The sequence below is a fragment of the Dromiciops gliroides genome, chromosome 1 (genome assembly GCF_019393635.1).
Source record: "Dromiciops gliroides isolate mDroGli1 chromosome 1, mDroGli1.pri, whole genome shotgun sequence".
In the NCBI taxonomy this organism is placed as follows: Eukaryota; Metazoa; Chordata; class Mammalia; order Microbiotheria; family Microbiotheriidae; genus Dromiciops; species Dromiciops gliroides.
In genome coordinates, this window is record NC_057861.1 from 433,756,444 (window position 1) to 433,781,497 (window position 25,054).

A 25,054-nucleotide genomic window follows, 5' to 3' on the forward strand; every position below is an offset into this window, starting at 1 on the left:
TGGCAGGGATACTGAAGTGGTTTGTCATTTCCTTCTCTAGCTTATTTTACAGATGAGGAAACTGAGGCACATAAAGTTGAGTGCCTTGCCAGGGGTCTCACAGCTAGTAAGTGTCTGAGACCAGATCTGAACTTAGGGAAGAGGAGTCTTCCTGACTCCAGGTCTGGCGCTCTATTCACTGTGCTAACTAGCTGCCCTTATTCTGTGTTACTGCTTCATTTTTGTCAGACCACACTTTATTCTTGAATTAAGCTCAGAACTGCAGTTTTCCTTCAGAGTTAGTTTAAAGGTAGGGTTGGAAGGAAAAGTTATTATCATTTATGCCATTAGTCCCTGGGATATCTGCTTGTTGTCTGTAAGCCCCAGCCAGCTTAACCTGGTACCATCCCCCATAAAGTATACTTCCGTCCTTGCCTGTCCTTGTGCACTTAGAGGAGATTTGATCTTCTCCCAGGAGACAAGAAGACCAATGGTGCTGATCCCCTAAGAAAGATTATAAGAGACAGATGAGTCCCATAAAACAATTAACATTTCTTAATTGTCAGAGAAGGGTGTGAGTATCCATGCCTAAATGCCAACCCACTTTTCTTAGTATAGCAAATTATAATGTTCCCCAACAGCTTTCCTGCTTGTCAGATAAGAGGGTCTCCTATTTCTCATTGGAGTTACGGGCCTTACAGAGGTGGCCAGTCTGACCCACTTGTTAACAGTTAATGCATCACTTAATAATTTATTTTGTTTGGAGCATGTGCCTGAGTTTACCTTTTAAAATTTATTCATGGCAATGGGAATGTAATTCCCAAGAGTTTCTTTCTGGGAATGTAAGTATGCTGTTTGGAATAAGAATGGCAAATTCAAAACCCTTTAGATATGTAACATCATATCGAAGTTTAAGACAGAAAGTGGAGGGAATTTAGTGAATTCTTGAAACTCTTGTTAGCCTTGATGAGGCTCTTCTTAGTCACATCCCTGTATGAGTACAAGTTTTTCACCACTCACAGAGTGGCAAGAATCTCTGGATCAAGCCTTGGCCTTCAGATTGTTGTTGTTTGTCCTTCGTTCTCAAAGAGGATCATGATATCAGGGTGATGTCATGACTTGCACTGAATTATATTTGTGAGAGGAGGCTGTGCAATCATCAACCTCATTCTCTCCTCCAGAGCCATCTGGGTCCAGTGGCAAGATATAGATTAGGATGACTGGAGATGACCCCAGAAGTTTAAGGCAATTGAGGTTAAGTGACTTGCCCAGGATCACACAGCTAGTAAGTGTCTGAGGTGAGAATTGAACTCAGGTCCTCCCAACTTCAGGGCCAGTGTTCTGTCCACTGTGCCACTTAACTGCCCTGGGCCTTCAGGAATGAGGGCTAATAGCAAGTGAGTGGCAATGACTGAGGGGTTCTGGGATGAGTGAAGATATCTCAAAACCGAGCATTTGTAGTCGATAACCTCTTTCACATAATTATACTTTGGGGAATTTATTATGCTTGGACAGACATTTCAGAGTTTATTATAAACTACTCCAGAGTATTCAGTGTATCTGCTACTCTACTTATTCTTGGATGAAATTACATGGGGAGGAGGAGGTGGAAATAAAAATATATTTAACAAGATAGTTTCTGAGGATTCCATGCTGGCAGGACTGATTCTCATTTTCAGTCTCAAAGTCGTGCTGGGATGGGGTTGTTTTGATTTGGGTGAAGAACCATAGCCTCAGCTCCAGTACAAGTCTCTCAATATTCACTTTTTTTTGTTGAACATATAAAGAATATGACCAGGAAGATCCTGGGCAAGATTAACAAAATATTAGGAGGGTTAACAAAATTTTATTCTTCCATTAGTGCTAATATCCCTGTAGAATGTATAAACATCCCCTTTGATACTGGATTTGAGACATTGTTCTAATATTGATATTCTCTCCATGATAGAGTATGAATGACTAACTTTGCCCTAGGTACTTGGGCCTGAAATCACATTGAAGATGATTGACTCATAGCATTTGAGGATAATGGATTAAGTGATGACTCTTTATACACCATTAAAGGGTTGTCACCATTAAAGTTGGTCTATAAAAATTATAGTGGAAAAAATTTGAGATGTAGAGAAAAAGCTGAGATATTGTAATATTGGGAGGGGGGAGCAGAGAGTTTGAGAGCTAAGAGACAAAGAAAGAAGGGAGGAGATGAAGATTCTGGTTCTTTGAATAGAAGCCTGCATAGACCTCTGACCCATTCAGGAAATCTTCTGGCCTCAGAAGAGGAGGGAATGTACCTAGCTCAAGAAATGTGAGCTACTAGAGACAATGACAAAGTAGTATGAATTCCTGGGCCAAGCCCAGAGCTGCAGAAATGAGAGCCATTAGCAGGGGAGTGACAGTGACTAAGGGGTGCCTGAATGGCTTGGAAAATCTGAAATCTGAGTGAGCTTATTAGACATAGAAGGACTTTCTAGACCATGCCCAGCTCCTGAACCAAGACTTCTGAAGAGGAGGAGTAAATGGACAATGCTCAGTTCCTGGAGTAATTAGAAGTTGAGGGCCAGGTATGGACTGGAGCTGAAGAAGAACAAAAGAGACAGCCATCAAGGTAGCTAAATGGTGCAGTGTGTTAGAATACCAGACTTGGACTCAGGAAGAACTGAGTTCAAATCTTGCCTCAAACACATATTAGATGTGTAACCCTGGGCAAGTCATAAACTTCTCGGTTTTCCCACCTGTAAAATGGGGATAATTATAATGCCTACCTCAAAGGGTTGTTGTGAGGATCAAATGAGTTAATATAAATAATGTCTTTTGCACACCTTAAAGTGGTAATAGCTATTATTATTATTGTTATTATTATTACTAATACTATTAGTATATGAACAAAATAATTCTAGACCTTGTACTTATGTGGACCAAAAAGGTCCTGTTGGGAAAGAACGTTTAACTTATTAATGCCTACTGCTTCTCTTTCTTTTTGATGGGTAGGAGGAGAAGAGCTCAATAGAGTAATATTATATCTAGAGAAGCAGTTAACAAAAGGTGATTTGGGGACCTTTGGGGAGGGTCTCTAAGACCCTTGGTCAGTGAGGTCAAAACTATTTCTCATTTCACATTACTAAGATGTTTTCATTTCTTTTTTTAAGTTTAATTTTATTATTTTCCAGTTACATATTACATATAAGGATAGTTTTCAACATTTGTTTTCATTGGACTTTCAGTTCCAAATTTTTCTTTTCACCCTCCCTCCCTCCCCTCCCTCCTCCCCAAGATGGAAAGCAGTCTGATATAGGTTGTATATGTACAATCACATTAAACATATTTCTCCATTAGTCATCTTGTGAAAGAAGAATCAGAGCACAAAGAGAAAACCTCAAACAAGAAGGAAAAAAACAGTCCAAAAGTAGAAACAGTATGATTCAATCTGCATTGATAATTCACAGTTCTTTTTTCTGGATGTTGAGAACATTTTCTATAACGAGTTCTTTGAAACTGTTTTGGATTGTTGCACTGCTGAGAAGACCCAAGTCTCTCCCCATTGTTCATCACACAATGTTGCTGTTACTGTGTACAATGTTCTCCTGGTTCTGCTCCTCTCAGTCAGTATCAGTTCATGTAAGTCCTTCCAGGTTTCTTTGAACTCCTCCTGCTCATCATTTCTTATAGCACAATAGCATTCTATTACATTCATATACCACAACTTGTTTAGCCATTCCCCTATTGATGGGCATTCCCTAGATTTCCAATTCTTTGCCACCACAAAGAGAGCTGCTGTAAATATTTTTGTACATGTGGGTCCTTTTCCCTTTTCTATGGTCTCTTTGGGATACAGACCTAGCAGTGATACTTCTGGGTCAAAGGGTATGAACAGTCCCATAGCCTTTGGGCATAGTTCCAAATTGCTCTTCAGAATGGTTGGATCAGTTCATAGCTCCGCCAACAAGGCGTTAGTGTTCCAATTTTTACACAGCTTCTCCAACACTTATTTTCCCTTTTTGTCATATTAACCAATCTGATAGGTTGTGAGGTGGTACCTCAAAGTTGTTTTAATTTGCATTTCTCTGATCAATAGTGATTTAGAGCATTTTTTTTCATATGGCAATAGATAGCTTTGACTTCTTCATCAGAAAACTGCCTGTTCATATCCTTTGACCATTTCTCAATTGGGGAATGACTTGGATTCTTATAAATTTGATTTAGTTCCTGATATATTTTAGAAATGAGGCCTTTATCAGAAATACTGGCTGTAAAAATTGTTTCCCAGTTTTCTGCCTCCCTTCTAATTTTGGCTGCATTGCTTCTGTTTGTACAAAAGCCTTTTAATTTAATGTAATCAAAGTCTTCCATCTTGCTTTTCCTAATATTCTCTGTATCTTGTTTGGACATAAATTGTTTTCCTCTCCATAGATCTGAGAGGTAAACTATTCCTTCCTCTCCTAATTTATCTATGGTGTCACCCTTTATGGCTAAATCTTGAACACTTTTTGACCTTATTTTTGTATAAGGTGTAAGATGTTGGTCTATTTCTAGTTTCCGTCATACTGTCTTCCAGTTTTCCCAGCAGTTTTTGTCAAATACTGAGTTCCTATCCCAGAATTGGGAGTCTTTGGGTTTATCAAACAGTAGATTGGTATAGTCATTTACAACTGTGTCTCCCATGCCTAACCTATTCCATTGATCCACCACTCTATTTCTTAGCCAGTACCAAATAGTTTTGATGACTACTGCTTTATAGTATAGCTTCAAATTTAGTACAGCTGGCCCACCTTCCTGTGCATTACTTTCATTAATTCCCTTGATAATTCTCGCCTTTTTGTCTTTCCAGATGAATTTTGTTATTATTTTTTCTAGTTCTATAAAATAATTTTTGGTAGTCTAATTGGTATAGCACTGAATAAGTAAATTAATTTAGGGTAGAATTGTCATTTTTATTATATTAGCTCAGCCTATCCATGAGCAATTGATATCTTTCCAATTATTTAGATCTGATTTGATTTGTGTGAAAAGTGTTTTGTAATTGTGTTCATAGAGTTCCTGGGTTTGTCTTGGCAGGTAGACTCCCAAGTATTTTATATTGTCTACCATTGCTTTAAATGGAATTTCTCTTTCTATCTCTTGCTGCTGGACTTTGTTGGTCATGTATAGAAATGCTGATGATTTATGTGGGTTTATTTTATATCTTGCAACTTTGCTAAAGTTGTTAATTGTTTCAAGCAGTTTTTTAGTTGATTCTTTAGGATTCTCTAAGTATACCATCATATCATCTGCAAAGAGTGAAAGTTTTGTGTCCTCCTTGCCTATTCCAACTCCTTTAATTCATTTTCCTTCTCTTACTGCTATAGCTAACATTTCTAATACAATATTAAATAATGGAGGTGATAATGGACATTCCTGTTTCACTCCTGATCCTTTTGGGAAGGACTCTAACTTATCTCCATTACATATAATGTTTGCTGATGGTTTTAGGTAGATACTACTTATTATTTTAAGGAAAACTCTACCTATTCCTATGCTCTTTAATGTTTTTAATAGGAATGAGTGTTGTATTTTGTCAAATGGTTTCTCTGCATCTATTGAGATAATCATATGATTTTGGTTAGTTTTGTTATTGATGTGGTTGATTATATTAATAGTTTTTCTAATGCTGAACCAGACTGTTTTGGCTCTGCCTGGTTTAGGTGTCAACACCATATTTGTGTCATAAAAGGAATTTGGTAGAACTCCTTCTTCACCTATTTTTCCAAATAGTTTTTATAGTATTAAAATCAATTGTTCTTTAAATGTTTGGTAGAATTCACTTGTAAACCCATCTGGTCCTGGAGATTATTTCTTAGGGAGTTCATTGATGACTTGTTCAATTTCTTTTTCTAAAATGGGACTATTTAAGGATCTTATTTCTTCTTCAGTTAACCTGGGCAGTTTGTCTTTTTGTAAATATTCATCCATTTTATTTTATTTTATTTTTTTTAGTGAGGCAATTGGGGTTAAGTGACTTGCCCAGGGTCACACAGCTAATAAGTGTTAAGTGTCTGAGGCCAGATTTGAACTCAGGTACTCCTGACTCCAGGGCTGGTGCTCTATCCACTGTGCCACCTAGCTGCCCTGTCCATTTTATTTTGATTGTCAAAATTATTGGCATACAATTGGGCAAAATAGCTCCTAATTGTTGCTTTAATTTCCACTTCATTAGTGGTGAAATCACCCCTTTCATTTTTGATACTGGTAATTTGGTTTTCTTCTTTTTTTAATCAAATTAACCAAAGGCTTATCTATTTTATTGTTTTTTTCATAGAACTAGCTCTTAGTTTTGTTGATTAGTTCTATAGTTTTCTTGTGTTCAATTTCATTAACTTCTCCTTTGATTTTCAGCATTTCTAATTTAGTATTTAGTTGGGGATTTTTAATTTGTCCTTTTTCTAGCTTTTTTAGTTGCATGCCCAATTCATTGATCTCCTCTTTCTCTTTTTTATTCCCGTAAGCATTTAGAGATATAAAATTTCCCTTAAGCACTGCTTTGGCTGCATCCCATAGATTTTGGTATGTTGTCTCATTATTGTCATTCTCTTGGATGAAGTTATTGATTGTTTCTGTGATTTGTTGTTTGACCCACTCATTCTTTAGAATGAAATTATTTAGTTTCCAATTCATTTTCAGTCTACCTTTCCAGGCTTCTTTATTACATGTAATTTTTATTGCCTCATGATCTGAGAAGGATGCATTTACTATTTCTGCCTTTCTACATTTGACTATGAGGTTTTTGTGCCCTAATACATGGTCAGTTTTTGAAAATGTGCCATGTACTGCTGAGAAAAAGGTATATTCCTTTCTATCCCCATTCAGTTTTCTCCAGACATCTATCATATCTAACTTTTCTAACATTCTATTCATCTCTTTAACTTCTTTCTTATTTATTTTGTGGCTGGAATTATCTAATTCTGAGAGGGGAAGATTCAGATTCCCCACTAGTATAGTTTTGCTCTCTATTGGCGCATACATGTTTTTGATACAAGTATTGATATTACTTCATTATCTATCATACCTTTTAGCAAGATGTAGTTTCCTTCCTTTTCTCTTTTAATAAGATCTATTTTTGCTTTTGCTTTGTCTGAGATACGAATTGCTACCCCTGCTTTTTTTACATCAGCTGAAGCATAATATATTTTACTCCAACCTTTTACCTTTATTTTGTGTGTATCTCTCTGCTTCAAATTTGTTTCTTGTAAACAACATATCACAGGATTCTGATTTTTAATCCACTCTGCTATTTGCTTCTGTTTTATAGGAGAGTTCATCCAATTCACATTCACAGTTTAAATTAACTGTTTATTTGGGGGCAGCTAGGTGGCGCAGTGGATAAACCACTGACCCTGGATTCAGGAGGACCTGAGTTCAAAGCCGGCCTCAGACACTTGACACTTACTAGCTGTGTGACCCTGGGCAAGTCACTTAATCTTCATTGCCCCTCAAAAAAAAAAGAAAAACCTGTTTATTTCCCTCCATCTTTGTTTGTACTCTTTTTTCCCTTCTTTCACCCTATTCCACTTGACCGGTGTTTTGCTTCTGACCACTGCCTCCCTCAATCTGCCCTCCCTTTTATCAGCTGCCCTTCTTTTTCATGCCCCATTTTCCCCCACTTGTGCCCTCCCTTCTATCAATACCACCCTTTTCCCCCTTCCCCTTTTGTTTCCTTAAAGAGTAAGCTAAGTTTCTTTATACAAATGGGAGTGTATCTTATTCCCTCCCTGAACCAAATCTGATGAGAGTAAGGTTGCAACAGTGCCCACCCCTCCCTTCTTTCCCTCTATTGTAATTGTTTCTTTTTGTGCCTCTTCATATGATATAATTAACCCCATTCCACCTCCCCCTTCCTCTCTTCTACCTAGTCTTCTTTTATTCTGTCTCTTAAATTTCTTTATATCATCACATCAAAGTTGATTTAATAACAATACCTTAACAGAGAGACAGATCCCAAGGGTTAAACGTATTGTCCTCCCTCATAGGAATGCAAGCAGTTTAACTTCATTGAACAACCTTCTCCCCTCCCCCCCACCTTGTTTACCTCTATATTTCTCTAGGGTCTTGTATTTGGAGATCAAATTTTCTGTTCAGTTCTGGTCTTTTTCTCAGGAAGCCTTGAAAGTCCCCTAATTCATTGAATGTCCATCTTTTCCTCTGAAAGAGAATGATCAATTTTGCTGGGTAGTTGATCATGGGTTGTAATCCAGGCTCTGTTGCCCTCCTGAATTTTGTATTCTAAGCCCTGTGATCCTTTAATGTTAAAGCTGCCAGGTCCTGTGCAGTCCTGAATGTGGCTCCATGATATTTAAATGGTTTCTTTCTGGCTAATTAGAGTATTTTCTCCTTCACTTGATAATTCTGGAGTTTGGCTACAATATTCCTTGAAGTGTTCCTTTTGGGGTCTCTTTCAGGAGATAATCGGTGGATTCTTTCAATGGTGATTTTATCCTCTGATTCTACAATTTCAAGGCAGTTCTTGATAATTTCCTAGAATATGGTGTCTAGACTCTTTCTTGATCATGGCTTTCAGGTAGTCCAATAATTCTCAGATTATCTCTCCTGGATCTATTTTTCAGGTCAGTTGTTTTTCCAATGAGGTATTTCTCATTTCTATTTTTTCAGTCTTTTGATTCTGCTCAGCAGATTCTTGGTGTCTCGTGGAGTTAACAGCTTCCATCTGCTCAATTTTAATTTTTAAGGCCTTATTTTCCTCAGTAATCTTTTGCACTTCTTTTTCCATTTGGCCAATTTTTTCTCCAATTTGGCCATTTTTTTATCTCATTTGGCCAGTTTTGTTTTTTAAGGAATTGTTTTCCTCAGTCAATTTTTGTGCTTCTTTTTGCAGTGTATCTCTCATTTCTCTCATTTCTTTTTCCATTTTTTCTTCAACTTCTCTTATTTGGTTTTAAGCCTTTTTGAGCTCTTCAAAGAAGGCTTTTTGGTCTTGAGACAAGATCATCTTCCCACCTGAGTCTTCACTTGTAGGTGTTTTGACCAACTCATCTGAGTTTGAGTTTTGGTCTTCCCTTTCGCCATAGAAGTTGTCAATGGTAAGGGTCCTTTTTTGTTTCTTGCTCATGTTGTAGCCTATTTTTAAACTTATCAAGTTGAAGTCTGCTCCTGGGGCACTAGGTTCACTGTTGCAAGCTTCTTACTATTCTCAGCTGCCCTACTCTCAGCTGTGTTGAGTTGCAGCAGTGTAGAGCTGCCCACTGAGCCAAGCTTTGCTGAGCTGAACTGCCAGTTGAGACAAGTAGTGCTGAGTTGCCCTCCCCTTTCACCCAGGTGAGAAAGACCTTTCCTGAAGTCTTCTAAATTCTCAAGTAGCAGGATTGTGTCTTTCTTTTTGTAGGTTCTGTAGTTCCAGAATCTATTTAGAGAATTGATTTAATGTTGTTTTTGAGGGAAATATGGGAAAGCTCAGGCAAATTCCTAGCTTCTCTCTGCCATCTTAGCTCCACCCCTGGAACTTCCGATGTTTTAATTTCTAATGCGGTAATTATCAATAGATATAACTCACATAAACAAAAGCACTATGGAGTCTTTAATAATTTTTTATTTATTTATATTTATGCCTTGTTATTCTAGAGGAATGTATAGGTCCCAGGAGAAGCCTGCACTCACCAGAGAGGGAAGGAGAGTTGTTTTGACTGTTTATGGGCTTGGATATGAGTCCTTTGGGTTTTATGTTTTCTCTTGGATGAAATAAAGGCTGTCCTATATATATTATTAGCCTGAATGATTACATGGGAGCTGACGGATCTCCTAACTTTTCTGTAGAAAGTCATATATAAGCAATGTTTGATGTTTCCAAAATAGAGCTGTCACTGTGCACAACATTCTCCTGGTTCTGCTCACTTCACTGTCATTCCATTGCTAATGGCTCTCATTTCTTCAGCTCTGGGCTTGGCCCAGGAGTTCATACTACTTTGCCATTGTCTCTAGTGGCTGACATTTCTGGAGATATGTACATTCCCTCTCCTGAGGCAAGATGATTTCCTGAATGGATCTGAGGTCTGTGCAGGCTTCTATCCAAAGAACCAGTCTTCATCTCCTCCCTTCTGTCTTTGTCTCTTAGCTCTCAATCTCTCTGCTTCCCCCTCCCAATATTACATATCTCAGACTTCACATAAGTCTTTCCAAGCCTTTCTGAAATCATCCTGTTTCTCATTTCTTACAGCACAATAATATTCCATTACAGTTATATACTACAGCTTGTTTAGTCATTCCCTAATTGATGGGCATTCCTTTGATTTCTAATTCTTAGCCACCACAAAAAGAGCTGCTGTAAATAGTTTTGTACAAATAGGTCTCTTTCTCTTTTGGGAGATATCTTTGGGATATAAACCTAGCATTGGTATTGCTGGATCAAAGGGTATGCACAGTTCTATAACCCTTTGGGCATAGTTCCAAATTGCTCTCCAGAATGGTTGGATCAGTTCGCAACTCCACCAACAGTGAAGTAGCACCCCAGTTTCCCCACATTTTCCCCACATCCTCTCCAACATCCAATATTTTCCTTTTTCGTTATATTTGCCACTCTGAAAGATATGAGGTGATACCTCAGAGTTGTTTTCATTTGCATTTCTCTGATCAGTAGTGATCTAGAGCATTTTTTCATATGACTATAGTTAGCTTTGATTTCTTTGTCTAAAAATTGCCTGTTCATATCATTTGACCATTTATCAATTGAGGAATGACTTGTATTTTTATAAATTCATCTCAGTTCTCTATATATTTGACAAATGAGGTGATACTTGTTTCAAAAATTCTTTGGCAGTTTTCTGCTTCCCTTATGATCTTGGTTTCATTAGTTTTGCTTGTGCAAAAGCTTTTTGATTTTGTACAATCACAATTACCCATTTTACATTGTGTAACGCTCTCTATATCTTCTTTGTCCTAAAGTCTTCCTCTGTCCATAAATCTGACAGATAAACTATTCTATGCTCTCTTAATTTGCTTATGGTATGACCCAATTTTGACCTTATTTTAGTGTATGGTGTAAGATGTTGGTCTATACCTCATTTCTGCCATACTGTTTTTCAGGTTTCCCAGTTTTTATCAAATAATGAGTTTTTGTTCCAAAAGCTTGAATCTTTGGGTTTATCATATACTAGATTACTATAGTCATTTACTATAGTGTAATTTGCATCAATGCTATTCCACTGATCCAACATTCTATTTCTTAGCCAGTACCAGCTTGTTTCAATAATTACTGCTTTATAATACTGTTTGAGATCTGGTACTGCTAGATGACCTTCTTTTGTATATTTTTTTCATCGATTCCCTAGATATCCTTGTACTTTTGTTCTTCCAGTTGAATTTTGTTATTATTTTTTCTAAATCTATAAAATATTTTTGATAGTTTGATTGGTCTAGCACTAAATAAATTAGCATGTAGGATTGTCATTTTTATTATATTGGCTCAGCCTACTCATGAGCAATTAATTTTTTACAATTATTTAGGTCTTACTTTATTTGTGTGAAAAGTATTTTATAGTTCTGGTCATATAGTTCCTGGGTTTATCTTGGCAAGTAGACTTCCAAGTATTTTATATTGTCTACAGTTATTTTAAATAGATTTTCTCTTTCTATCTGTTGTTGCTGGACTTTGCTGGTAAAATATAGAGATGCTGATGATTTATGTGGGTATTTTTTTGTATCCTGCTACTTTGCTAAAGTTGTTAATAATTTAAAGTAGTTTTTTAGTTGATTCTCTAGGATTTTCTAAGTCTGACATATTATCTGTAAAGAGTGATAGTTTTGTTTCTTCATTATCTATTTTAATTTCTTTAATTTCTTTTTCTTCTCTTATTGCTATAGCTAACATTTCCAGTACAATATTAAATAATAGAGGTGATAATGGGCATCCTTGCTTCACCTCTGATTGTACTGGGAAGGCTCCTAGCTTAGCCCCATTACAAATAATACTTACTCGTGGGTTTAGATAAATGTTACTTATCATTTTAAGGTAAGTTCCATTTATTCCTATGCTCTTCCAGTGTTTTTAATAGGAATGAGTGCTGTATTTTGTCAAAGGCTTTTTCTGTATCTATTGAGATAATCATATGATTTCTGTTAGTTTTGTTATTGATATGGTCAATTATGCTGATAGTTTTCCTAATATTGAACCAGCCCTGCATTCCTAGTATAATTCCCACCTGGTCATATTGTATGATCTTTGTGATATATCGCTGTAATCTTTTTGCTAGTATTTTATTTAAAACTTCTGTATCAATATTCATTGTAATTACAGTTTAGAACACAAACTCATTTGTAAAATCTTATGGGGATGGCAAAGGTTATAAAATAAATAAATGTGGTGCATCTAATAGAAGACTGTGGAAGATTGTAAGTGTTTTTTAGAAAACTGTTGTTTTGGTCTGTATTTGCATAGGGAAATCACAGGATCATAGAATTAGAGCTAATAGGAACCTTAGAAGCCATTGAATCCAACCCTTTTTTTTTTTACAGATGAAGAAACTAAGATCCAGAGAGATTAAATGCCTTCTCCAGGGTCACAACTAGTAAGTGTATGAAGCAGGATTTGAATTTAGGTCTTCTTGTCTCCAAGTACAGTGGACTATATTTATACTACTCCACAGCATTCCTTCTATCATTGTAGATCACTGACTCATCTATAATTTATATTATTAGGGAGCAATTTGGGGGTTGTTGTTATTCAGTCATTTTTCAGGTATGTCCAACTCTTTGTGACCCCATTTAAGGTTTTCTTGGCAAAGATGCTGGAGTGGTTTGCCATTTCCTTCACCAGTTCATTTTACAGATGAAGAAACTGAGGCAAACAAGTTAAGTGACTTGCTCAGAGTTACACTGCTAGTAAGTGTCTAAGGCTGGATTTGAATTCAGGAAGCTGAGTCTTCCCGACTCCAGACCCAATACCCTATCTACTATGTCACCTAGCTGTCCCAGTTTAGGGATAAGGTAGAGCAGAGTGACTTACCCATGGTCACACAGTGAGTATGTATCAAAATCAGGACTTAGCTAGAAGTCTACTTGACTAAAGTTGGCTTTCTGTCCATCATACCACACTGCTTCTCATAAAACAGCAAAAAGTGGTGGGTAGAAAAACAAATTTGTACACCAGGGACATGTCAGCCACCCAGATTATTTATCTCAAGCCCTTGGTAATTTATAGACCTACCCCAGCAGATTTATGCTTAGCATGTCATTTCTACTAATTAAAAATAGATGATTGGTACAAGAAAAACAAATTTGTAGAAAGGTTAGCATGAGATCCAGTTAATCCAGGTCATTCCAAGGTTGTTTAAAGATAAAGCTGGGGGCAGATAGGTGGCGCAGTGGATAGAGCACTGGCCCTGGAGTCGGGAGTACCTGAGTTCAAATCCGGCCCCAGACACTTGACACTTACTAGCTGTGTGACCTTGGGCAAGTCACTTAACCCCAATTGCCTCACTAAAAAAAAAAGATAAATCTGGATGGGACAAAAAGCAGATTTTTAAAAAGGAACAGATATATTAGTATTTTGACAATTGTTTTTCATCAGTGACAGTGGCTTTGCCACTAGTACTCTAGTATCTCAGTCATTGATGTACTATATAAGAAAATGGAAATAGTGCTGAAGTAATGAAGACAGGAGGTAGAGCAGCAGGACTAGGCTGAGGATATACAGAGACGATCTATGCTGGAGGCATTATAATTTTTCAGCTTTTGAGGGATGAAATCTTCATGTATTTCTGAGGAGGGGTGGTATTACCATCAAAAAGGCAATCAAGGGAACCTACAAATAATAACTCACCTACATACCTACCTTCTTATATCTATAAAATGTTTATGAGAATGAGCTGTATGTTTACATCATATTCTTGGTAAAAATATGAAAAGGGAATATGTTGGCTCTTGCAAACAGTATTTTATAAGAGAGTCACAAAATTGACAGCATGGTACAGAAAGTATAAAATCTCACTGCATTTATTGTCATTAGTTATAAAATATCATTTGTTTCAGAAGAGCAAAATGCATTCTTTTAACCCCATTTATTTAGAATTGTATTTTTTACCAAAATACATGTGTAAAAACAAATTTTAACATTGATTTTTAAAACTTTGTGTTCCAAATTCTCTTTGTCCCTCCCTCCCGACCCCACCTTAAGAACTCAAGCAATTCCATATAAATTATACATGTGTAGTCATGCAAAACATTTTCACATTCATCAAGTTGTGAAAGAAAATAGACAAAAAAACTTTAGAAAAAGGAACTAACAAAAAAATTAAGCCTTAATCTGTATTCAGATACCATCAGTTATTTCTCTAGAGATGGATTGCATTTCTCATAAGTTCTTCAAAGTTGTCTTGGATCATTGTATTGCTGAAAATAAGTCATTCACAACAGATCATCTTACATTATTGCTGTTATTTTGTATACAGTACATTTCACTTTGCGTCAGCTCATGTAAGTCTTTCCAGGTTTTTCTGATAGCATCCTGCTCATCATTTCTTGTAGCACAATAGTGTTCCAACATAATCTTATCCCACAATTTGTTCAACATTCCCCAATTGATGGGAATCTCCCCAATTTCAAATTCAACTTTTTGGTTTTTTTAAATCTCTTTTTGGATAACAACCTAGTAGTGGTATTACTGAGTCAATTAGTATGCATGGTTTTATAGCCCTTTGGCCATAGTTCCAAATTGCTCTACAGAATGTTTGAGGGGCAGCTAGGCGGCACAGTGGATAGAGTACTGGCCCTGGATTCAGGAGGACCTGAGTTCAAATCCGGCCTTAGACACTTGACATTTACTAGCTGTGTGACCCTGGGCAAGTCACTTAACCCCAATTGCCTCATCACCAAAACAAAACAAAAACCCAGAATGTTTGAATCAGTTTATAACTTTAACAAGAGTGTATTAATGTCTCATTTTCCTCATATCCCCTACATTTGTCCTTTTCTTCTGCTGTCCTATTATCCAGTCCAATAGGTATGAGGTAGTACCCAGAATTGTTTTGATCTGAATCTCTCCAATCAATAGTGAGTTAGAGCATTTTTATATGGCTATAGGGAGCATTGATTCATTTCATCTGAAAACTTCATGTCTTTTTATCATCTATCAATTGGGGAATGGCTCTTATTTTAACAAATTTAGCTCAGTGTTTGAGAACTGAGGCCTATCAAGCAAACGTGCTTCACATTTTTTTTTACAGTTACTGTTGCTAACTTTATTTCCCTCCATCCTGTTCCTACCCCATGACATTTACTCTACTTTGTGGGGCTGTCAGGGTTGAATGGCATGCCTGGGCTCACAGGGTTGATGAGTGTTAAAGAAATTGGGATTATAACCAAGAATCACCTACCCAGCAAAACTGAGTATAATCTTCAATGAAAAAGAGGACTTTCAGGTATTCATGCTGAAAAGACCTGAACTGAATAGAAAATTTGACTTTCAAATACAAGACCCTAGAGAAGCATACAAAGGGAAACAGGAAAAAGAAATCATGAGGGATGTTACAAGGTTAAACTGTTTACATTCTTATATGGGAAGATGATACATCTAACTCCTAAGAGCTTTCTCAGGATTAGGGCAGATGATAGGAATAAATTTAGACAGAGAACACAGGTGGGAATTGATTAAGAAGGGATGATATCTGTAAAGCATTTATTTTTTGTTTATCATTTTTTTGTGGGGTGGTTGGGGTTGACTGGCATGCCTAGGGTCACGGGGTTGGTGAGTGTCTTGTGTCTGAGGCCAGATTTGGGCTTGGATCCTCCTGGGTCCAGGGTGGGTTGCTTTGTCCACTGTGTCACCTAGCTGCCCCATGATGACATTTTTAGGGTAAAATTGGGGAGGAAGAGGGGTAAAATCTCACAGGAAAGAAACAGGAAAGGGTTTATGGAGTGGGAGGAGAGATGGGGGAGGAGTGGAGCAGTAAATGAGCCTTACACTCATTAGGATTAGCTCAAAGACCTTAATCTCATCAGAGTTGGCTCAAGGAGGGAATAACATACACACTCAATTGGGTGCAGTGATCTATCTAACCCTGCAGGAAAGTAGGAGAAGGGGATAAGGAGGGGGGTGGTGAAAGAAGGGAGGGCAGAGTAGGGGAGGGGGCAGTCAGAAACAAAGCACTTTTGAGGAGAGATAGGGTAAAAGAAGATAGAAAATAGAGTAAATATCATGGGAAGGGAATAAGATAGAGAGAAACAGTTGTTAATAGTAATTGTGAAAAAATTTTGAAGCAGAGGCAAGAGTAACATAAGATGATGATTGATTGGAGAATTGATGATGATTGAAGGAAGATTGACAATGATGAGGTTTGACTGAGGATGGTGATAAGGATTGATAGGTAATGATGTTGGCAAAACTTATGGTACTTACTTTGCTTGGCTATTGTGAAGAAAATTCTTTGTCAAGTATAAGGTACTATATAAATGTTATCTATTACTGTTGTTGCAATAATCAACCTCATGGGTTTATTGTAAGGAAATCTCTCTTCAAAGTACTATATAAATGTAGTTTACTATAAAAAAAATGATGAGCAGGATACTATCAGAAAGATCTGGAAGGACCTACATGAGCTGATGCAAAGCGAAATGTACTGTATACAAAATAACAGTAATATTGTGAGATGACCTGCTGTGAATGACTCAGTTATTTTCAGCAATGCAGTGATCCAAGACAACTCTGCAGGTCTTATGAAAAATGCAGTCCATCCATAAAGAAAGAAATGATGGTATTTGAATACAAATTGAAACAATTTTTGGTTATTTCCTTTATCTGGAGTTTTGTTTTTCTCTGTTTTCTTTCACAACCTGGCTGATGTGGAAATGTTTTGCATGACTGCTCATGTATTGCTTATATTGACTTACTTGAGTTCTTGTGGGGTTGGGGAGGGAGGAAGGAAGAGAATTTGGAACACAAAGTTTTAAAAAATTTGTATTTTACATGTAATTTGGAAAATAAAATTCTAAATATAAAATATTAAAAAAAAAAGAAAGATGTACGGAGGGAGCAAGTAGGAGTCGGCCTATTATGGCTAATAATTACATTGTACAAGAAGTGATGTTAAAGATACCACCCAGAATAACAGCATCTCAGAGTTGAGAGGGGGCTACCTAGTCCAACTGATAGATGAAAAAAATTCCTTTTATTACATGCCTGATAAGTATGCATCTAGCCTTTGCTTGAAGACTATCAGGGAAAGGTAACCCACTACCTCTCCAGGCAGTATATTTCAGTTTTGCATAGTAAGAAAGCCCTTCCTTTGATCAAGAATAAATTTACTTTTATGTGGCTTGATCTCTTTACTTTTTGTCATTTTCTCTGAGGTCAAGCAGAACAGATTTGATCCTTCTTCCATATGATAGTCCTTCAGATATTTGAAGACATCTGCCATGTCTTCTGATCTCCAAGTGTTCTCTTCTCTAGATTGAGAAGACTGAAGAAGAGGTCCAGGAGATGTATGATTAGAAAAGGGGTGGGCTGGTTGTTTAGCAAGAGGGATGGGCTAGCAAATGGACAGCCAGAACACAGTGCTGGTGGCAGCATATTATTTTAAAACTTATGAAAACAAAAAAAACTTCATAGCAGGGGCTCCCTTAGGTTAGGCAGACTTCTTAAGGAGGAGTGATGGGAAGAAATAGATAAGAAAAGCTGCACAAGAGGAGAAAGTGTGGATTGGTTGTGATTTGAAGGGAGACCCATATCAATGAGATTTTGAGTTCACGATGGTTCCTAAAGCCATATAGGGATTATTTTGGATTTGTATGGTGATGATCTGATTCTTAGGCTACTTAACTGTAAACAGAAAAGCCTGAGAAAGGACCAGAAATGTGGTTTAGGGCACTTTATAAAAATAGGATCATAGCGCTAGAGCTGGAAAGACCCTCTAGTCTAACTCCTTCATTTTACAGATGAGGAAATTAAGGCCCAGAAAAATCAAGTGGCTTGCCCAAGGTCACCCTGGTCTAAGCCAGGACCAAATTCAGGTCATGCAACAACAATTTCAGTACTCTCACCATGCTGCTCCCTACTGTTTTGGAGAAATTCATGTCTTTGCAACTTACCCTAGGGAGTATATTAGGTGGGGGTGTGCTGGTAAATGTTTAATGAACAGCTTTCGGAGAAAAAAAACACACACATGCATATGACACTGTTAAGTATAATCTGTGCTATTAAATTTTTGTCACTTTCTTAAGTCTAGACAATTGACTAAACAATAAATCAAGTCCTAATTTATAGCATTTGCTGATATCCATGCTGTAAATACTCACATTGAATTTTTTTTTTAAGTGAGGCAATTGGGGTTAAGTGACTTGCCCAAGGTCACACAGCTAGTAAGTGTTAAGTGTCTGAGGCCGGATTTGAACTCAGGTACTCCTGAATCCAGGGCCAGTGCTTTATCCACTGTGCCATCTAGCTGCCCCTCACATTGAAAATTTAACAAGTGGCTCTCTTAATACAAACTGGTTCTAACACATCCCAGATGGATGATGGGAAGTATCTGGCTTAGATTATATTAATTTTCACCTAAGATCTATAAAACACTTAAGATCATCAAGAAGATTGAGAAAAAAGACCATCATAGAGATATGTTTCATTTGTTCAGCCATTTCTAAGACTAATCACACCTCTAAGCCGATCTTGTTCCTATATGTAAACTGCTTTACTTGACTACAACTAAGAAAATTCTCTTATTAAAAACAAAAACATTTATGGCTTAGATTTGGTTTAGGAATGACTTCACAGAAATCCCTACCCTGTGAAAGTCATGCTTTTGTCTTGCTCATTTACTTACTCAAAGGTGTGTGTGTGTGTGTGTGTGTGTGTGTGTGTGAAAGAGAGAGAGAGACACTTATTGAGATTATTAACTTCTCTTGCATTTGAGGGAGGTATGCGATACATAGTTACCCCCAGAGTTGTTTCCAATTTTATTTCCTCTTAACCGTCTTAGTTTCCCTCTCCTTTTTTGGTCTTTTACCTTTGCTTATGTCTCTGTGCATTCCCACTTTTGTTTTTCTGTTATCTCTAAATGATGATAGCTACAGAATAGGTGACTTATAGAGTTGAAGTATCTAACCTAGGAGTATGACAATAGTCTTGCAAAGCCATCTGCTTTGAAATGTGTAGATCCAGTAAAATACAGGTTGTGGTTTTCTTTTCCCATCTATTTAGTTTTATAAGTCTACTATGGCTTAAGTAGAAGGATTTTATTATGTTCAGTAACACCAATAGTACTAAAATACTAGGGGAAAGGGAGCAAAAGACACATCAGAGAACAAAATAACAAACCACACACTGAGCCCATTGTGTTTTGCTTTTATTTCTCCTAGTTGTATTCTTTTCTGAAACATCAGGTTTGGGTTGGCTCAGCAGGCCCTGTGGCCAAATCAAGTTATAACAATTTAATGAAGTAGTAAAGATTTGCCAACAACCCAGTATGAATTGAATATACAATTGTAGCTGAAAATGAAGTTAACCATATATTTTGTTTCTGCAGAAACCAGAATGCAGTCCCAGAAGCACTGAGTATTTTAATAATGAGAACTCCAGAGGAATAAAGGAGATAGAGGTTTCTAAAAGAAACAAAGGGGATTTATTGAGGAATAAAGGAATTGCGAATGAAAATCACCAGAAAATATCAAGGAATCAAAAATTAATTCCAACTAGGAATAAGCAGTCAACTGTTGATCAAATAAGTGCCAAAGAACCCCCAAAGACACATATGCGGGATGACCATGAGCCCAAGAAATTTGTGCCCATGGGAGAGAGAAAAACTCTCTCAGTTCCTAAAAGAACTGAGATGAGTGGTAGAAAGGACAATTCAAGGATAATGGTGGCAGCCTCTTCAAAAAGAATAACTAGATCTCTTGCTCATCAACAGCAGGATCCTGAAACTTTTAGTAACCTTTCAGAAAAGTCTGGTACACTGAATAACTCAGTAACTCTGATGCTAAAAAATCATAATAGTGAAATTTTTTCAGCTTCCAAACTAAGAGGTACTAGTGAAAATGACACAACTTCACTGACTCTAATGACCCAGGAAGAAGCCAGCCAGAGCACAGGGCCAGCTGACTGTCAGAAAGGACTCGATTTCTTAGAATCAGAAATTGTTGAGCCTTCAGAAGCCATCCCTCTCTCTAGGCTTCCCTCTTGTGAAGAAGCCAAGTTACCATTGGCCACTGAAGGAAATGATTGCACTGTTCATCATAAGAAACCTGTTCCTTGTGAGACCAATGACTGTAGTCACCCAAGTCAGAAAAGTGAGAGTGTGACAGACTGGGAAAAGTGTTTCCTTTCCTTTGTAGATAGAAATGTTGACAGTGACAATGATAATAATGATGATGGTGATGGTGGATGTATCTCTGAGGGGACTGTATTGCCCGAAAAGATGACTTGGTTTGTAAATGATGAAAACCAGAGTAATTGTAAAGCAAACTCAGAGCATGAAGAAAAGTCAAGTTCTCAACACTATTTACTTTCTGAAACTCAATCTTTACTCCAGGAAAATGGTTTTCAAGCAGGTAGCCTCACGATGATTTCACAACAGGACATTAACTTATCTGATTCAGATTGCACTGTTATTTCTGAAAGGTACATTGTAAATGATGGACAGAATATTAAAAGAACTACTTCTCATGTTGACCCTGAGCAGATTCCCCTAGCTAGTATAAGGGCAATGTCAGTGCCTGACTTATCAGGGCAAATTAGTGGAGTGGAAATATCCAGCAGTCTTCACCATAATAACAGCACAGCACCAAGTTCTGTCGTTAATCAGACAGATGAGGAGAGAGTGACGAATTTGAGGGGAAAGGAGAGTTCAGAAAGAAACTGCACTGAGAAAACTCAAGAGGGCCATCAGAACAGTACTGAGTGCATTGAACAGTCTTGTGGAAACGAAGCAGCTAAAATGGTAAAAAAGCCATTAGAACTTCCAGGGAGTGAGGCAACTCCAAATAAAAATGTGCAGTCTACCAAAAACATGAATGAGGATTTAAGAGACGCCTCACACCTTAAGAAAGGGATAGAGAAGACAAATACTTCCCAATCAGGTAATATTAAAATTATTATTATTATTTTTATTTTTACAATATTGCAGTTTTTCTTAACCTTGAAATCTTCCAGTGAATTCCATGCCGTATGTAACCAACCTGACAAGTGTGACATGCACCAGTGCTTGCCATGTTCCCTCTCCTGGCTGATAGCTAGTGTGTATATAACACTTTATGGTTTGTGAAGTGCTTTACAAATATTATTTCATTTTATCTTCACAGAAACCCTGGGAGGTAAGTGCTATTGTTATCCCTATCTTATAGAAGAGGAAACTGAGGCAGATGAAAATTAAGTGACCTGCCTAGGGTCACCCTGCGAATAAGTGTTTTAGGTCAGATTCTAACTCGGGTCTTGCTGACTCTAGGTCCAGCTCTCTATCTACTGCACCACCTACCTGCCCAAAGTGTCAGCATTTCCTATGATGAAGACCTATAAAAAGACAGTTGTTACATTGGTATTGAAGAAGTCAGCAATTTCTATCAGTCTTTAACTTTGCTAAAGTAGGCTAAACCAGAAATTCTAAACATATTTCTGCAGTAGAACATTATCTCATTTTGTTCAGTCACAGAATTACAGTATCTCAGATTTAGTAGAGACTCCAGAGACCATCATGTCCATTCCATACCTCCCTTATACAAGCGCTCATCATCTCTTGCCTGGATTATTGCAATAGCTTTCTAATTGGTCTTCTTGCTCTAAATCTCCCCACTCCAAACCATCCTCCACTCATCTGCCAGAGTGATTTTCCTAAAGTTAAGGTCTGACCATGTTACTACCCTATTCAATAATCTGGCTCCCATTTACCTTCAGGGCCAAATATCAAGTCCTCCATCTGCCATTTAAAGTACTTTATAACTTGGACCTTTCTACCTTTCCAGTTTCCTTATACTTTCTTCCCTTCCATGTACTTTACAATCTAGCTACAATAGCCTGCTTGCTGTTCCTTGAATATGGCACTTCATCTGTCCTTCATGCCTAAGAATACTCTTTCTCCTCACTTCTGTCTCCTAGCTTTCCTAGTTTCCTATAAGATTTGGTTCAGATCTCTCCTTCTCCCAGAGGCCTTTTCTGGTCCCCAAACCCATCCCAATCTCTTCACTCTAAGATTATGTTTATTTTTCTCTCTGTGTATATGTATACAGATATCTATACATATATGTATGTATATACATGTTATATAGATATTTAGATATATAAGTACATATACACCCTATGACTTTCTTCAAATCATTGAAAAAAAAGTTACACTACATAGGAGGCAAGCACAGATCTTTAGGGCATTCCACTGAGGAATTCCTTGCAGGTCAAAACTAAACCATTAAAGAAGACTCTTTGGGTTCTGCCACTCAGATAGTTCTAAATTCAGTTAATAATACCATCATCTAGCTTGCCATCAATTTATTTTGTCCACAAGAACTACATGAGACTTCATCATATGCTTTCCAAAAGTTAAAGTAAGCCATCTACAATGTTCACCTGATTTACTAGTTGTTTTTATTCTATCAAAAAAGAAAATAAAATGAGGTTAGCTGAGCATGATCTATTCTTAATGATATATTATGGGCTCTTTGTGATCATCACTTTTCTAGGTGCTCATTAACCATCCTTTTAATAATATATTCTAGAATTTTTCCAGGGATTGAATTTAAGCTCACTGCCCTATGGTTGTCAGGCTCTGTTGGGAAAATGTTTCCCTTTTTCTAGTCTTTGGGGTACTTCTTATTTTTCCACAGCCTTTCACATATCATTAATCATTAATGGCTCAGCAATCCATAAACCAGTTCTTTCAGTACCTTAGCATAATTTCAGCTGGACTAGGTGACTTTAACTCATCAAGGTAAGCTAGGTGATTTCTTATTATCTTATTACATATCCTCAGTGTCAGTTCCTCATTATTCCTCAATTTATTCTGTAACTTTAGGATCCTTGACAGAGAACACAGAAACAAAATAAGGGTTGAGCAGCTTCTACTTCTTTCTGGTCAATTATCACTCTCCTATCTACCCATAGGAAATAGTTCTCCCATTATTTCTCCATAGTCTTTTTTTTCCCTGTGGGAAGTATTTCTCTTTCTTTAGAATTTCATTCTTCAGAGTTTTTTATCCCTTCTGGGAAGACTTCACCATAGAATTCTAGTAGATGGAACATACTGCCTATCTTTTCTCTGAATCCTTTGAAATTTTCTCTTCCAAAATACATTTATGGCCTTTCTCTCCTTTATCACAACTTCTACTATGGAGTGGTCACTTTCCCTGTACTGTCATACTAGATCATAATTGTTTCTAGTGACTATAACTTTCACAGTACAAAAGTTCCTTCAAAGAAATATCTGTGTTTTGGGACCCTTACAAAGTGTGAATTTTTATCATCTATTAATATAACTATTATTTCTCAAACTAGTGGGAACCACACACACCATTAATATCCCACATTTTCCTGTTTTTCAGACAAGGAAATGACTGATAATGTAAACAGAGAGCAAAGCACTGAACGAAGCCATGAGGAGGCAAAAGAAAAAAGAAGTCCAGATACTCACATGCCTAGAAATTTACAACTATGTGAAAAAAGAGTTCAGATTAAAAGAAAAAGACAAGATCTTCAAGAGACTACCAATAGTCAAGATCTGAGTTCCCGTATAAGTACAAATAAGGATTTACAGAATCAATCACAGCAAGAGGATTCTCCTGATCCTAAAACTTCCACAATTCCAGGTTTATTTTTAACTTGTTGTTGTTTTCTTCCAAACTTCTTTATTTCTGAAGAGGTACCACCATTCTTCTAGTCTCCCATTTTTATAACCTATGAGTTATCCATAATTTGTCATCCCCCTTCAGCTCACATATCCAATCAGTTGTCAAATCTTGTTTTTACCTTCACCGCAACATCTTTTGTATCTGCCCCTATGTCTCTACTCACATAGTCACCACCCTAGTTCATTCTCATACCACCTTTTGCCTTTACTTTTGTAAGAGTCTCTTAATTGACATTCCTGCCTCAAATCCCTCCCCTCTCTAATTTGTCTTCTTTACAGCTGCCAAAGTGATTTTCCTAAGATACAAGTCTAACATCACTCCCCAGCTCAGTGAACTCCAGTGGATCCCCATTTCAAGGATCAAATACAAAACCTTGTGTTTTATATTTATAAGCCTTCACAACCTGACTCTAATCTACCTTTCCAGCATTACTAAATATTACTCCCCTTCCTGCACTCTAAGATCTAGTCAAATTGGCTTTCTTTCTGCTCCTCACATTCAACACTCCTTCTCTCATCTTGATACCTTTGCAAACACTGTTGTGCCTCCATTTCTTAGAAACCGTTATTTCCTTCAAATTCAAGTGTCACCTTCTTCCTTAAGCCTTTCTAGATCCCTTGAGCTGCTAGTGTCTATGAAACTCTATTCTACCCAGCTACTTTGTATTTATCTTATGTCCAATTTGTATATTCTTATTATATGTGCACATATTGTCTCCCCTAAGAGAATGTAAGTCCCTTGAGGGCAGAGACAGTTTCATTTTTGTCTTTATTTTCCTAGAACCTAGCACAGTTTGACACCTAGCAGGTGCCAAATAATAATAAATTAAATTAGTAAATGCTTGTAGATTAATTGATTCTGAGGATCATATGAGATGATGATGATGATGATGATGACAGCCAGTATTTACAAAGTACTTCAAAGTACTTTAAAGCACTTAGCAAATAGTATCTCATTTGATCCTCACAATAATCCTGGAAGGTAAGTGCTATTATTATTATTCCCATTTTACAGATGAGGAAACTGAGACCAGCAAAATTTAAATGACTGGCCCAGGATTACCCAGTTTGTTAGTATCTGAGGTCAGATTTGAACTCAGATCTTCCTGAATCCAGATCCAACTCTCTATCTACTGCAAGATCTGGCCATGCTATGATAAAAGTAGTACTGTAATAATAGTACTCTGATCAATGTCCTGACTATATAAGGTTTATAGATATTCACTGAGTGTGTCTTTATGAGTCAATTTTGCTTTTCCCAATGGTCTTAATAGTCA

At 37.1% G+C, this 25,054-nt stretch overlaps 1 protein-coding gene across 1 annotated transcript in view; it reads left to right on the forward strand.

Annotated features, from left to right (window-relative positions):
• The window catches only part of ANKRD31 (ankyrin repeat domain 31), a 202,828-nt gene that overhangs the window by 88,935 nt on the left and 88,839 nt on the right, over positions 1-25,054 (forward strand). Inside the window, exons 14-15 of the mRNA XM_043975961.1 lie at positions 19,473-21,024; positions 23,473-23,736. Of these exons, the coding sequence (XP_043831896.1) occupies positions 19,473-21,024; positions 23,473-23,736 (1,816 nt within the window). The remainder of the gene's footprint in view (positions 1-19,472; positions 21,025-23,472; positions 23,737-25,054) is intronic.